Source organism: Xiphias gladius, chromosome 10 (assembly GCF_016859285.1).
Source record: "Xiphias gladius isolate SHS-SW01 ecotype Sanya breed wild chromosome 10, ASM1685928v1, whole genome shotgun sequence".
Taxonomy (NCBI): domain Eukaryota; kingdom Metazoa; phylum Chordata; class Actinopteri; order Istiophoriformes; family Xiphiidae; genus Xiphias; species Xiphias gladius.
In genome coordinates this window covers 3,940,457-3,955,033 of record NC_053409.1, presented here as the reverse complement: position 1 = coordinate 3,955,033, position 14,577 = coordinate 3,940,457, and the positions used below count along the sequence as shown (strand labels likewise).

The 14,577-nt window shown below is 36.4% G+C and overlaps 1 protein-coding gene across 1 annotated transcript in view; it reads left to right on the top strand.

The window, feature by feature from the left end:
- nrxn3a (neurexin 3a) overlaps positions 1-14,577 on the top strand; it is a 241,614-nt gene that overhangs the window by 39,361 nt on the left and 187,676 nt on the right. Inside the window, exon 6 of the mRNA XM_040137140.1 lies at positions 163-189. Within this exon, the coding sequence (XP_039993074.1) occupies positions 163-189 (27 nt within the window). The remainder of the gene's footprint in view (positions 1-162; positions 190-14,577) is intronic.

Sequence of the window (14,577 nt, the reverse complement as noted above, 5' to 3'; positions counted from 1 at the left end):
GGAAGCTTTGTGACAACTGTCAGTGTGTTCTGATGTCATGTTTTCTCTCCTGGGAAAAACATGTATCATCACAATACGAAAGAGTATTGAAACTAAGTTTTCTCTTTTCTCAAGTATTCTCCTTCTCTTCCCTCTCTTTTATCCCTTTCTTACTCTCTCAAGGCCTTGCACATATGATGGCAGAACAAGGTATGCCTCTCTTTACCTCTTCTGAATCATGTCTTTGTGTTGTTTGTGATTCTAGTGTGGAACTGCATGTTTTGGAGTTGGTGTGGAATATAATGAAAGTACATGGTTCTACACTGTGATAGTGTGATTTTATTATTCTGCTGTACTGCTTTACAGCTGTGCTGTACTGCCCTACTGAGCAGTTTTTTGTAATTAAAAAATATTAATTTTGATGAACTGCTATCATGGTCACTTATTTTAAGTTAAAAAGCAGATATTAATTAAATTCAGTTCTTATTGACAATATGTATAGTCTGCTCACAGTATTGTTAAAAGGTAATTAGCCTAGCCTTACTTAGCAGATTAACAGTGCATGCCATCTTAGCTTGTGACTCAAGTGAAATTCACATGATTTAGTGTGATAATGACATATCATTCATGTTATTATAAGCAGCCAAATGGGGAAAAAGTCAGCCTGTATGTTGTAATTCTGAGTTAGAAATATCGGGTACCATGGCTACTGAAATCTCCCAAATGGAAAAAAAAAACATCAGAGCATCAGTCATTTCTTCAAATTGACAACAAGACTAGGTCAAAACTTAGTATATAGCTGGACTGCAAATTGTCAAAGTGAGAAACTGAGGACATAGTTGAAAAGTGTTGTGGAACCACTGTAAAGAACTACTTTCAATGGAAATTGGCTAAATTGGCTGCTTGAAAAGTCCTAAATGTCGCTTGATGACGTAATATGCTAATTAGCGTATTGATGATGTCATTGCGTTGTATGTGCATTTTGCTGAGTGTCGGCCAGTGTCTGCTTCTGTTTGCTTCTCTCCTACTTTCTGTGTTCACATATACAATATTTAATAAAGCAAAATTCCTAATAGAGCAGTTGTCAATTATATGTTATGGTTTCTGTTGTCTGACAACTGAACAAGTACGAAATAATGACAGAAACGCGGCCCATTAAGACTACATGTTAAGCAGCGGTCACCAAGCCATTTCTAAGCTTCTGCTCTGAACTGCTAAAATCCTGTTTTGTCACTGTTGGTTATTGGTTATTGGTTATTATTTTAACCATAACAACGAAGGTCCCCTAACCTTAACTAAGTAGTCAACTCAACCCAAAACATTACGTTTTTCTAACCTCACCTAAGCACTTATTTAACTCAATACACGATCTTTCCCTAAACCTAAGCAAGTTGTTTTTGTGCCTAAACATAACAAAACCTTAACCATTATGGTGTAAGATCAGAAAACTCTTCTCTTCTCAGTTTAATTTTATAAAGTGCGATCATCCTTTTACTAGAGGTGTCAGATCAGAAAAAAGTTATGTCATTCTGGAGGGCATGGACCATTGACATATTTTGTCATTTAATTTGGAAGACTTGTTGTGGTGAAAAGAGTTCCCAACAAAATTTTAACCACAAAACCTTCATCACTGGCAGTTACATCCAAATAAAATCCAATATTTAACACCAATACTATCAATTCAACTAATCTAAAAGGAGCTATACACAACTTATATCTGGTTTCACTTGTTAATTAACTGCCACAAATATGTAACACAGTAAAAGTAGCTAATGTAGGTTATTTTCATGGTAAAATGGTCAGGCTAGCAGGGGGATAACCTTTGTGGAATAATTAACATTCTTAAATTGGAATAATGGAAGGTTTTCCTGTTCTTCCTGTTACACCAACATTACATAAATGCAGCATAAAATATCTTTAAATTAAATATTTAAATGCGGTAAATGGAATTTAAATGTATAGAAAAACTCATTTTTAATCCTTATGAAAAATAAATATTTTAAAATAAGTTTATTTTAAAAACATTTCTTGTGCTTTAAGTAGACACTGCATTGTCCTCTTGTAATCTCTGAAGATTATTCAGTGGCAGAATGTATTGTCTATGCCAGTATTTTCAGTAAAAATTATCTTCCAAAAAAGGCAGATAATCTGTGTTAAACAGTTTACCTGGCAAGCCTGGAAACTTTAAACTCTTTTTTCCCACAATGCCACCATTTTTGTAGTCACTGCTGTCTACCTACGCAGGGCTGTGCTTTTGTGACATTCAGAGGTCCTCTAATACCTGATGTGGTTACATGTTTTAAGTGTTTTGTGATGTACAATTGCATTACAGTCACTGCTGTACATCGATTTATCCTCATGACATGTATTCATACATACATTGATATGTTTGGTGTAAGCTACATTTTGAACTAACGTTTCCTCTTCTTCCTCCATGTCTGGGATCTCCTGGTTGTGGATCCTCTGTTTCTCACCTTCTCCTGCTCTTCTAGCTAAAAGCAAAGGTACAGCTTTTTCAAAATCTTTCCTTTTCCATCTCTATGAAAAGCGACACTTGTTCTGTGAGTGTTGGAGAGTATTGGAATGTGTTAATGTGTTTGATGCTTTAATATGTTCACTTGTCTGTATTCACTGTCTCTTCTGTAATGCTTTCTCAGCTAGAGTTCTTGGATTAAGCAAGTAATTAAGTTAACGTTATTTGAAGGAGAAGGAAAAAAGAGTGTTGCTTTGTGTTTTCTTACTGTGTATACGTTTGTTAGAAGGCTATACAGTGTATTCAGGGACGTTGTAAGACAGTTTTATGATGCAAAGTGAACAACAGTCACTGAAATATAATTCATTCCCACGATTGGCTGATAGAATGCATTGACAGCACAGGGTGTCTTCTTGCAAAAGAAATAACAAGCATTGTCTTAAATGCTATAATATACGGACTAAAGCCATGTCTGACAGTCATATGTATGAAATGCTAATTACAAACAAAAGAGATGGTTTAACATTGGAAAGCCGTGCCATATTGTAGTTGATGAACACAAATTCAGTTAACAAGAAAATGTGGAATTCATAGGTCCTGTTGGGTGTGCAAATTCTTAGCAGCTCCAATACAGAAATATTCCTTTGGGTGTTTGCCTTGAGAAGCTGTGATTGGCTGCAGTCTGCTGTGTACACCTGTAATGGCTTCCCTCATTCACAGAACAAAGCTCGTATAAGCTCCTGGAGTTTCCTCTTCCCTCACCACCTGTCTCTCGTAGTTTTTGCTGTGTCTAATCCCTGAGCGTGATGGTAGATATTATTAGGCATCAGGCTCCCTGTCGCCTCCTGTTAGGCAGGCAAGAGGCTCCATTCTGGTACTATTAACATGTCAGCTCATGTGTGGCAGGGAGGCAGCTAGAGAGAGACGGGGAAAATAGAAAAATGTGTCTCAGCCATCATATTTTACTTTCATGGGCTGAAACAGTGCTTCTCTCCTCATTTTCACCTTTTTGACTTCTTCTTGTTAGACTCCTTTCTCTCTTCTCTAATATATTCTTGGTAAATATCCCCCTATACCTGCTGTCTCTGTTGTCTTCCTCTCTTTCACTCCTCATTTACTCCCAATTCCTCTTTACCTCTTTTTTGCCTTTCCCTGACCTCAAGGGCGGATCTCCTGGGGTGGCAGGGGGTGGCACCACCCCTAAAAAAAAATGCTTTGCCACCCCAGCTACCACCTCAGTTTTGGATAATCTAATTCAAAAATATATAAATGAAAAGTTGTGGTTGGTCAGAAACTCAAATGTCTGAGTGCAAGTGAATGCAGCAAGAGATGAACCGTGTGGACTCTACCCCTCCTCCAAAAGGAGCTGTTTGTGACTTTGCATGCAATCATCAACAGTCGGCAGACCATACGGTGAAGGAATGAGGTAATACTTATTGTTCATCTATGATGAACATCTACCTCCCATCCTCATAACTTCTCAGGATAGAAAAAATCAAAAGTCAAAAATAAATTGTAACCCTATAAAATAAGAAACAAACAAAAAGCCTTGCCAAAGTGTGGTGCCAAGAGCCACGGGAGGACATAGGGTTGGTAACAGACCAATTTCACCCAGCTGTCCTACCTGTCCCTGCAGGAGACAGCAGCTCCCTGTGGTTTCTCCTGGCCCCGGCAACTTCCTGTGCAGCCTCTTGCAGTCCCGGCCGCACACAGCACCTGCTGATGGCTTTTTTTAACTTCTAAATGTGTGTATACGGTTGCCAACTTCCACTAATAAAAATACAGTATGACTGCTGATCGATAGTGGTGGGATTGTTTTGCTGAAGCCTGTTTTGTTTCATAATAGTAAGACGTGCTTGATTGTGTGAGGGACGGACTAAACCCAAATTGCCTACAGCTACGAGCATCTCTGAAACTGCTCATTCTGCAGACAAACATGCCCAAATTTCAGATCAGTCATTAAAGTGCAATATTCAAAAGCACCCAGTTTAAAAAGCACTTAAATTACTATAAATTATATATAAATATGTGTGTGTGTATATATGTGTATATATATATGTGTATATATATATATATGTGTATATATATATGTATGTATGTATATATATATGTATGTATATATATATGTATGTATATATGTATGTATGTATATATATATGTATGTATGTATATATATGTATGTATATATATATGTATGTATATATATATATGTATATATGTGTGTGTGTGTTTGTGTATAGATGTATATGTAGTTTACCTGCGATTTTAGTTTAAATACACCTACAATTCTTGCCAAAGCGGTAGTGCTAACACAGAGTGCCGGCCTAAAAAAATGGAAGGCCACTAAATCTGGCTCAGCTTCAGCTACAGCAACGCAATGTGACATTATCCAGCACTCTGCACTGGCCAATCAATTATTTGAAAATACACGTTCCAAGTAGAAGACTTGTAATATGAACAGCATATTTCTATTAATTAACTGGTGGTTATCAAGATACAGGCTAAAATGATTGTTATTGTGATAACTTTCCAGAGTTGTAAAATCCTTCCAGATATACAAAACTTGGCAGTGTTTTGGCATCTGATAAGCTTTTGTAGTCATGGATGTTACTTAAACTGGCATTCCTGGATTCAGTACCTCTAGCAACACGCAGCCACCAAGGCTGCCCCTTGTGTGTGTGTGTTTTAACACAGTGCTGTTTTATGTCAGAACATCCAATACAACCAACATGCAAGGCAGGATTATGGACATAGATTTGTTTTAGTATTATTTGTGTGAATAGATTGACAAGCTATGTGTAAATGTGTAATCTTTAAATATGAAACTTCTTCCACAAATACAAAAAAAAATGTAAACTCAAAAGAATAACTTGCAAATATAAAACAGATCTGTAAATGCACAAGTTCCACAAAAAAAAATAAATCTGTGAATACATTCAAATAATTTACAAATTCATGAAAAGTTCTTGTGAATATCATCCTAACATTTGCAACTTTCAAAAAGGCATGAATCATTTTTTTATTTATGAATTGAAAAAGCATTTGTGGATCTCATTTGCATTTTACACAAATAGAGTTTTGAGAGAAACTTTGGGCCAGTTGTATGAAAGGTTTTTAATAGTATGGCTTTTGGTGACGCTAGTTATTTCTTTTTAGAAATGTATTTTTATTTTAAATTTTGTGGAAATTCAAATCCATTTCATATTTGCAAGATATTTTTGTGAGTGTTGAAATCTTTTTATTTATTAGTGGAAGGTGTTTTATATTTACAGATTACACATTTACAAAAACACATCTACACATGGATTGTCAATCTTGTCACACAAATAATACTGAGGCAAATCAATGTCCATACATGTTGGTTAAGCACACCATTAGTTGTGATCACCAGCCTGTCTGACTGTTAGCGGATCTTTAACACTTAATCATTCATCAAACTAGTCCTGTTGGCATGGGACTAGTATTACTTGCAGTCCCTTTGTGATCTGTAATCACTGCAGAGTCTCTGTAATCTGATTTGTTGATAATCTGTAAAGTAAACTTTTATTACAAAATGCCCATCATAATGTGCTATATTTGAACCACCATTGCAGTAATTTGGGATTACTTAGTTTCTGAAAGGATTAGTGTTTTGAGTGCAACAAGTTCTCAAGATGACAAAAAAATTCTGTCATTTGTTATTGACATAAACAATTTCACCTCAAAGTCCATATATTAGCTGGTCTGGAGCTTTCAATCATATAATCATATATGATTGTCTTCAGCAGTTGTCATGGAACTGTAGATGTTTGAATTTCCGTCTCTTATGAGCACATCCAAGATTTCTCATACGTACTGGCTTAAAAGTTGAATTTCTAACCAACTTGGTGTTTACAGCACATGCACTGAATGCACTTGCACTAAAGAAGTTAAAAGTGAAAGCATCGCCAGTAAGTTGCATGATCAGAATTTCTATCCTTGTTTATCATTGCTGCATGTTTTTCACACTTTCATGCTTTGATCAAGTTTTTGAACTTTATCATAAAAATCATGCAGTAATACATTTTACATTCACTGGTCTTTCTTGAATAAACAGTGGGTCGACTTGTCGATGGAACAAAAAGAAGTATATTTGTTTGAGTTGGGACAAAGGAAATTGTGAGCTGAACCCCTACTGAGCTGCCAAAATTGCCAGCATGGTTGTAGAGACAGAAGGTTCCTAATTATTTTGAATAGCATTCAAAAATATGTCTGTGACTACTAGTCATACAGTAAGGTGTATTTGATCCTTAAAATGGCAAATTATCCAACTAAAATCATCTTAATTTAGCAAGAAATCAGTGGAGATTTTGATTCCCTGAAAATATCCTTTGCCCTGTAAAGTAAAGCAGAAAATCCACTGAACCTGTTCATGACTAGATCAATGATGCCATGGTTTTTTTAGGGTGGAGAGGGACATAAGGACAGGCGCGTTTGGGGGTTGTGATCACTCATAAATAGCTGGGGGGGTTGGGGGTTGCTTGGACAGTTGTGTTTTTTGCGCTTGACTGAGTGCTGGTAAGAGAGCCAGACATGGAGGGCAGGGATAGCCCTGCATCAGTAACAGTGGGTAGTATGCATTGTGCATACAATAGGATAAGCCTTGTCCTATTGTATGCATTGTGCATGCAATAGGATAAGGTAGAAAAGCCCTAATGGACCAAGGGAGCCCATTAGCACTTTTGAGATGGTCCCTAACTTCAGTTCCTCAGTTTCCCTTCTCTATGAAGCCACACACAATGTCAGACTTCAATATGGAATCAAGTGGTAAAAAAAAACAAACACTCCTCCTATCCTATCCTGCTCTCTCAATTTGTGAAAACTGATGAAAAATTATTGAGGATGAAAATTGCTTTATGATCGAATATTGCACTTAAACCTAAATACACCTACTGCTTTTGCTACTAGCAGTTCCTTTTCATACTTTACAGACAACAGTCAGCTGAATAATTGTGACACTGAAGAAACAGTTTGAATCTGATGATTATGAGACAAGATCTGATGTAGTTTAAGGAGTGCCTATTTAATATTTGTTTATATATGTATATTATATATATATGTTTCTCGTATCTTTTCAGAGCATGTTATTTCTGTAAATACGAAACAAAAACTACTTTGTTAGGTTTAGGAAAAGATCATGGCGTGGGTTTAAATAAGTACTTCCTGAAGGTTAAAGGATCTTCGTTACGATGGTTACAGTAATAAACATGCGGTCAAAGTTGTGGAATGGTCATGGTGAAAAGAAACTGATGACTATCAGTTTCAAATGTAAAACAGACAGTGGTCTCCCTTGTAAAATTCTTATGTTTTGTTGCCCCATCCATCCACCCCAACCTCCTCCTAACGCGGACTTTGTCACTTTTTATACTACGTAACCTGATGTCCCGCTTTGCGCCTGTAATAATTACTATCTCCACTAGAGGTCGCCTACCAATAAAACTTACTATGAGTTATAATAAACTGCTTGCAAAGATGACCTGTAGGCTTGTTTTTTACATGAAGAAAGTCACTATAATATTTGACGCCATGCACCCCTCAAACCAGTCTCTGCACTTGACTCCCACCTGGTCACAGAAACAGGTCCCTAAGGTGTGGAAAAGGGCCAACTCTAATACAAGCTTATTCTCTGCCTCAACTAAATGTTACATGTGTGGATACTACTGACTCTTGAGTGTAATCATGTGTACAGTGGATAAATATAGTGTAGTTATGTATCCTTTAAGGACAAAATGTACGTTTATAGACGTCAATGGACGTTTGCATGGATCAGTGATTAGAGATACATGTGAATATATACTATTTACATTGTACATTTGTAATTCACTGTACCCAGTATATAATATCGATATACTATCTAAATATAACAAAAGTGATGTAAAAAACATAACACACTAACACCTTGTCATGTGATTCGGACCAAAGCCACTCTTTGCAAGCTGCTCACAACCAAACTGTTCATGCAGTGCCATACTGTGCTGATCATATGCCAACACACTGCAATGGCAACAAAAACAACAGACCCAGTCAAACGAGAGAAAGCATAGTATTGACAAGGCACACTTTTTATTTTTTCCACATGTCCATCCATGTCCACCTCTTCGCTTCCTTCTTTTTTTAATTGTTTCTTATTTACAGAATTTAAAGTTCTGTTCCAGTTCTACCAGCCAGTAGGATTTAACCGATAGTATTTCTGAAGGCTGATGCTACTTGGGCTGATTTAATTGATTTATTGATCATTTTTATGGAAAAAGTATGTACACACTGTCAATCCAATCAAGTGTTGGAGTCCCCTATAAGTAAGCAATCAGCCTGTTACTCAGCTCTCTGTGAACTCAGTTAGCCTAATGTGGGGTCAGCTGGGTATGGAGATAAAGGACTACACACACACTGATAGAACTGGAGTTGCATTTAGGTGAAAGCTTTGGTTGTCAAACAAAGCAGTGGTCCTGGATCTGTGAGTCACATTCACTGAGAACTGCAGCTATGGCTACTAAAGATAGACTGTGTTAAATTTCAGACAATTCAGAAATTTAGAACAAAAGTCAATGCTGCGTGACTGCTGCTATGACCAAACTGTATAAGCCAACCAATCAGACTATGCCATGAAGTGACACACAGAACAATGGCCAGCACATGCATTGTAAGACATATACAGTACACACAGATACCACATTGGCAAATTTCTCCGCTACAGGCATTTTGAAAGTTAAAATGGCCAAAGAGCACCACTCTCAAAATATTACTGCTGCAGATGGATTGGATGGAGTTGAAGGTTACATCATAATGCTATGATTCACCGATTTCATCTGACATGCCTTCAAACAGATAATGTACACTCTGACACAGTTCGACATGAAGAATTTATCAGAGGGTCGTCCCATCAGCTCATGTGGCTGTTGTAAATTCCAAAGGCTCTAGCCAGAATACACATCTGGCAGCCCCACATACTGTCCTTGAGCGACACAACTACCTCTGGAAAGAATCCCTTCAGAAGAAACAGGCTTTATATTTGCAATGTGTCACAGATCTTGTCACCATTAAAAAGGCAGAGGTGTGGACTTGATTCACATCTTTGACTCGAGTCAGACTCGTCATGAATCTGTTTACTTTAGACTTGCCTTGATAAAATCATTAATCGTTTGCAGCTCAACTTCAATTTTAACACCAATGACTCATAACTTTACTTGGACTTTAGTCCTTTGACTTCATATCCTTCACATGACCAAACATTAAAATTTATGTTAAAAAAAATGTGCAGCGAATCAACTGACAGTGGACACAATGAATCAACCCAACAGCACATAAAAATATTTATGTAAGCAAACTTACCTTTAAAAGTTAAGAAAGTAAATTTAAGCAAATTTACTTAAAACATATCGGCTTAGTGTCTGTAGTCAAATTTTAAATTCATCATTCAAAATGTGAGTTTTCTTTAGTTTCTGTTTGCTTCGGTATCTTCCAGTTTCTTACTTGAGTGTAATGTATATGAGAGATCACCACAAATTAAGTTTATAATTTGACCATTGCTACCGGTGTGTGTAGCTGTGTGTGTGTTGTGTCTGTATGTATGCAATGTGTGCATGAGTGTGTGGAGGGAAGGATCACTGTTTCCTGGAGACCGACAATGAAGTCACTCGATGGGTAATGAATTGTGGCAAAATTATGGAAGTAGTATGCAAATCATCTAATCGTGTTTGATTGCTCTACAGAGGTGTGTACTCTTGCTAACCTTGAGGAGACAATGAGATGATGAGTCCTGGGAATTCTCCGCTTCAAAGCCTATTTGATGAAGAGCCTGGCTAATGCCAGATTTCTTAGGCCAGTTTCAATACTGATGTTTGAGAGTTAAAAAGCATTTGATAACAACATATTGGACAATATTTGTTATTTTACATAAAAACATATATAAATACATTAAGAAACATTTTTGATAAGGATCCCTTAAATTTGCTTATTAAAGCACAAGAATAGAAACAAGATACAGTGAGTAGTTAGGGGGACATTTACGGCATAAAAATCAGCTTGTCAGTGCTTTCTGGTAGACCAATTATGTGATGAAAATAAATGACCTCAGTCTATACTGCTGCTTCTTGTTACATATCAGCTGACATATACATACAATGATACTGATCTCTGATAAGCCATTTTCAACCATGCCAATTATTATGAATTTTATTATATAAGGCTGGGTATGCTAAATTATAACATTGCCACTGAAAATTGTAGCTTCCGATTGGTCAAAATTTGTGGATGAACTTTTTATAACCAGACTGAACAGCTATGAGGTATGTTTTTCTTTGCTGTTCTAAGTTAATACACCAGTCTTAAACTGTGGGTAGAAAAAGCAACAACTGAGCCTCAGCCAAAGACCTTGAAACTAGCGTTATTTGTGTAACCACTGGAAACGACCAAAAAAGTGTGTAGTGTATCATATTTGCATGAATCTGGAAGTCCAAATCAACTGTAGATAGGAAGATGAGAGAGGAGTTAAATGGAAGACCTAAATAATGTTAGTTATGTTGAAGCTCTCCTGAAAGGAGAGAAGACTGGAGAGGAAATGAGACCAACAGAAAATAAAGAGATGTGGAGAAGTCACAGGTAAGAGAGAGGGAGTGAGTGAGAGACAGCAAGGTCGCAATGTGTTTGTGTGTCTGTGACAGAAGGGAAGAGAGAGTTTACACTGGCTGTGTAAACACCAGGTATGATGATCTCTGCAGGCCTTGTGATTCATTATAACTTGGATTTTGACAGTTCTGGTTTCATCTATCAGCGCTGGCCTTTGCAAGAAATGAACAGTGCTAAGAGTTTTGAGGCAATGAACATTAGAAGGTAAAACTGTTGTTATGATGTTGTGTTGTTATGGTCAGATGGTCCTACTATCGTTTGCATATACATTGTAAAGATTTATGACAAATTACATCATTTAATGATTTAATGAAAATTCAACCCTAAAATCGTAAATGTAAGGGATAAGATTATTGGCTGAATCTAAAATTTTAACTTCCACATCAAACCCTATCAGTCAAATGTCTCAGGGAATTTAAGCCATTTTTCCTTCATGCTATGCACGCTTCTTTCTCTTCCAACCATGTAGCCTTTGTCTTTAAAAAGCGGATAGTTCAACTGCTCCTCAGAAAATCGTTCAGTAGGCGTACCTGCCTTTGCTGAGTTGGTTTTGTTGTATTTGATCCTCTCCAGCCTGTTTTTAGGCTACTCCACTGAACTGAAACTACTGTCACTAATGCAGTCAAGTGTTCTTATAGTAAACTGTGGTCTGACTGAACTTCTTTTTAACCAACCATGCATACAAAGTAGAGCATATAATGGCATATTTGCACTGAGCTGAGACCTGAGGGACCGACTCCGTGGCCACCTAGCAGTGAGCTCAGCTCAAACCACAGCCTGAAGAAAAAAGGCCCTATAAAGGCAGATTTCATCCCCATAAGTTAAAGTGGTAATTTGTCATTCTTTTTAAAGAGCTTCATTACAAGAAGGTTTGTGGTGCCAACATGCTCTTTATCATCAAAGCCTTCAATAGACTTTTCTACCTGCTATGAAAATGTCTCCTATCCAGATAACAAAATGGACGCATGAATGAGCTAACTTAGATGAATGCCTGACAGTGACATGTGTGTATAGCATATACTGTACTTGAAATTATTTTTTTATACCAGTCACCAAAAAGTTTATTAAGTTTAACCTAAACAAAAAAAAGTAAATCTGAATGTTTTAAAATATAGTTTGAAAAACAATTAAATTTCAAAACTTTGCATACAGTTTAGTAACTACATAGAAAGCAAAGGGGAATTTGATCAAAGAAAAAACTTTATATGTAATATATATTTTTGAAATACAAAAGTGGATTCAGTGTCTTTTGGCACATATATCTGCATATACAAAGGCTAATGGATGTGCACACATGACAACAAAGCATATTAACACTAAAACGTGCGTTCAAACTAAGATCCCTCTTAGTTGTTCCCTATCCACCGTCTTGATGTGTGTTATTTCTGCTGGGATTAACATTTATCATTTATCGTATTGTATTGTATTTTATTTTGTGTACTTGCTTTCTGTGAATTGCAGAGTTTTGCATTTCTTTGTCCATACGGAATCAAATGAGCCAGAGGTGGTCCTGAGGATCAGGCATTCAGATGAATGTGCTACATAAGTTTGTGCGCTATATCTGAGATGACATTCCATAGGGAAAAAAGCTGGCTTCAACCTGTCACAGCCCAGCTGCAGTCTGTGCTACTTGATCCATCAGATTTCAACCAACACACAACGACCTCACAGGGAAGCAGCATGCTGTCTGAAAGTACCTTCTTAAAAGGACACTGACAGTATGGTTTTTTAATGCATACTGCAAAACTTTCAAGTCAATAACATCCTCCACCTATTCTACAAAGTTAAATGTGGCAAAAATGGGATAAAAAATTTCTGTAAACCTGTTCACATAAAAAAGGTTTGTTTATTAATAGATGGGGATAGCCTATTCATAAGGCAGTGAACCCAGGGGAGCATTGAAAGACCACAGACACAGTGTCACATTAATGTTCTTATCCAGCAAATTAATCTGATGTTCTCAAAGGGAATCATTGTGAAATAAACATTTCGAAAGAAAATGACCCTTGACTGAGGTGTGATGTTGTTGCAATCATGAATGTTTTAGTACTTATATATAGTGGTACATTTTGGCATTCCAGTCAGTTTTTAGTAGTGGAATAAGGATTCTCATGACTGTTTCAGAAACTGCCCAAAATTAGAGCCACTAAGCTCTAAATCTAAGAAAAGAAAAAAAAAAGATTTAAACATTTAATATTTACCATTGATGTATAAATCAATCCCCTTTCTATGCAGTATCTTGAAATCATTTTCTATTTGTGAAATGTTAGGACCTTGAGTCATAGTATGTGTCGGACCTTCTAAACGATTCTTAAATCTTTAAATGTCCTATAGTCATTACTTTTCCATTATCAGTGAATAAAACAGCCCTTTGAAAGGGACAACAGACTAGCTAGTGAAGAAATCCAAACATCTAGCAGCTAAAGAGAAAGACATTTTTCTGAGGTATTATTGAAGACAAAACCAGAGCAAAGGAAAAGTACTGAATAGTATTGAACTTCCATATGTACACAAAAACAATTTCACACATTAGCCGGACAACTCTAAAAATGTATGATATTCCAGGGCTGAGGTTATATTAAGAGAGTTGGATATGGTGTTGACCCTGCTGCCACACCATATCTACATAAAGGCACTTATTTGCTAACACCATATCATTTATAAGGTGATAACATGTCAGGGCTGTCATGCTATTACTGTCTGACAGCTTGTTATGGAGCTCTTCTGCCCTCAATTGACACAAAAAATCAAATATACTAAAATGAGAGTTGCAATGAGGGTTATTGCAGTTTTTAGGATTAGTAACTATGTGGTCAAATGTACAGCACATTATTAAATTGATGTTTGCATAGCTACTTTAGATTGCAATAAGACTGAAAGTGACTTTTCTATTTTCCTCTATTTGGGGGAGTTGTTCACACTATTGATTTGTATCCATTTTTTCCCATTCCACAGGAAACTGGATTGGTATAGTTTTGAATCTGTTGACGGTACTTTTTAGTATTGTTACTACTTTTTCCAGGTGAACTACTGTCACTATGAATTTTCCCAATTGATAAGTCTTTTAAGTTCTATAAAAAAATACTCTTACTTGCCACACACACTCTCCCAAACTAATACACCCCCCTTTGCCTTTCTGAGAGTCCTTGTAATGTGATGTTTATGTTATTGTTTGTTTTGTGCCACCTATTTGTTAAATCACCTGTGCTGTGTCGTGCTTCACCAATAAAATAAATAAATGAAAACATATGTATGAAATTGATTAAAATCAAGTTAAAACTGTTTTCTTTTTAAGAAGAACACAGTTGACTTGATAGTGAAAAATTTCTGAATTTACCTTAATACAGATTAAATTACTCATGGATAGTGAGTAGTTCATGATAGTTATGAATTCTAAAACTTCACAATTACTCTACTCACTTTGTTCAATCAATGGACTTGAATCCTTCATGAATAGAATTAAAACCAGCCCAACATCTAAG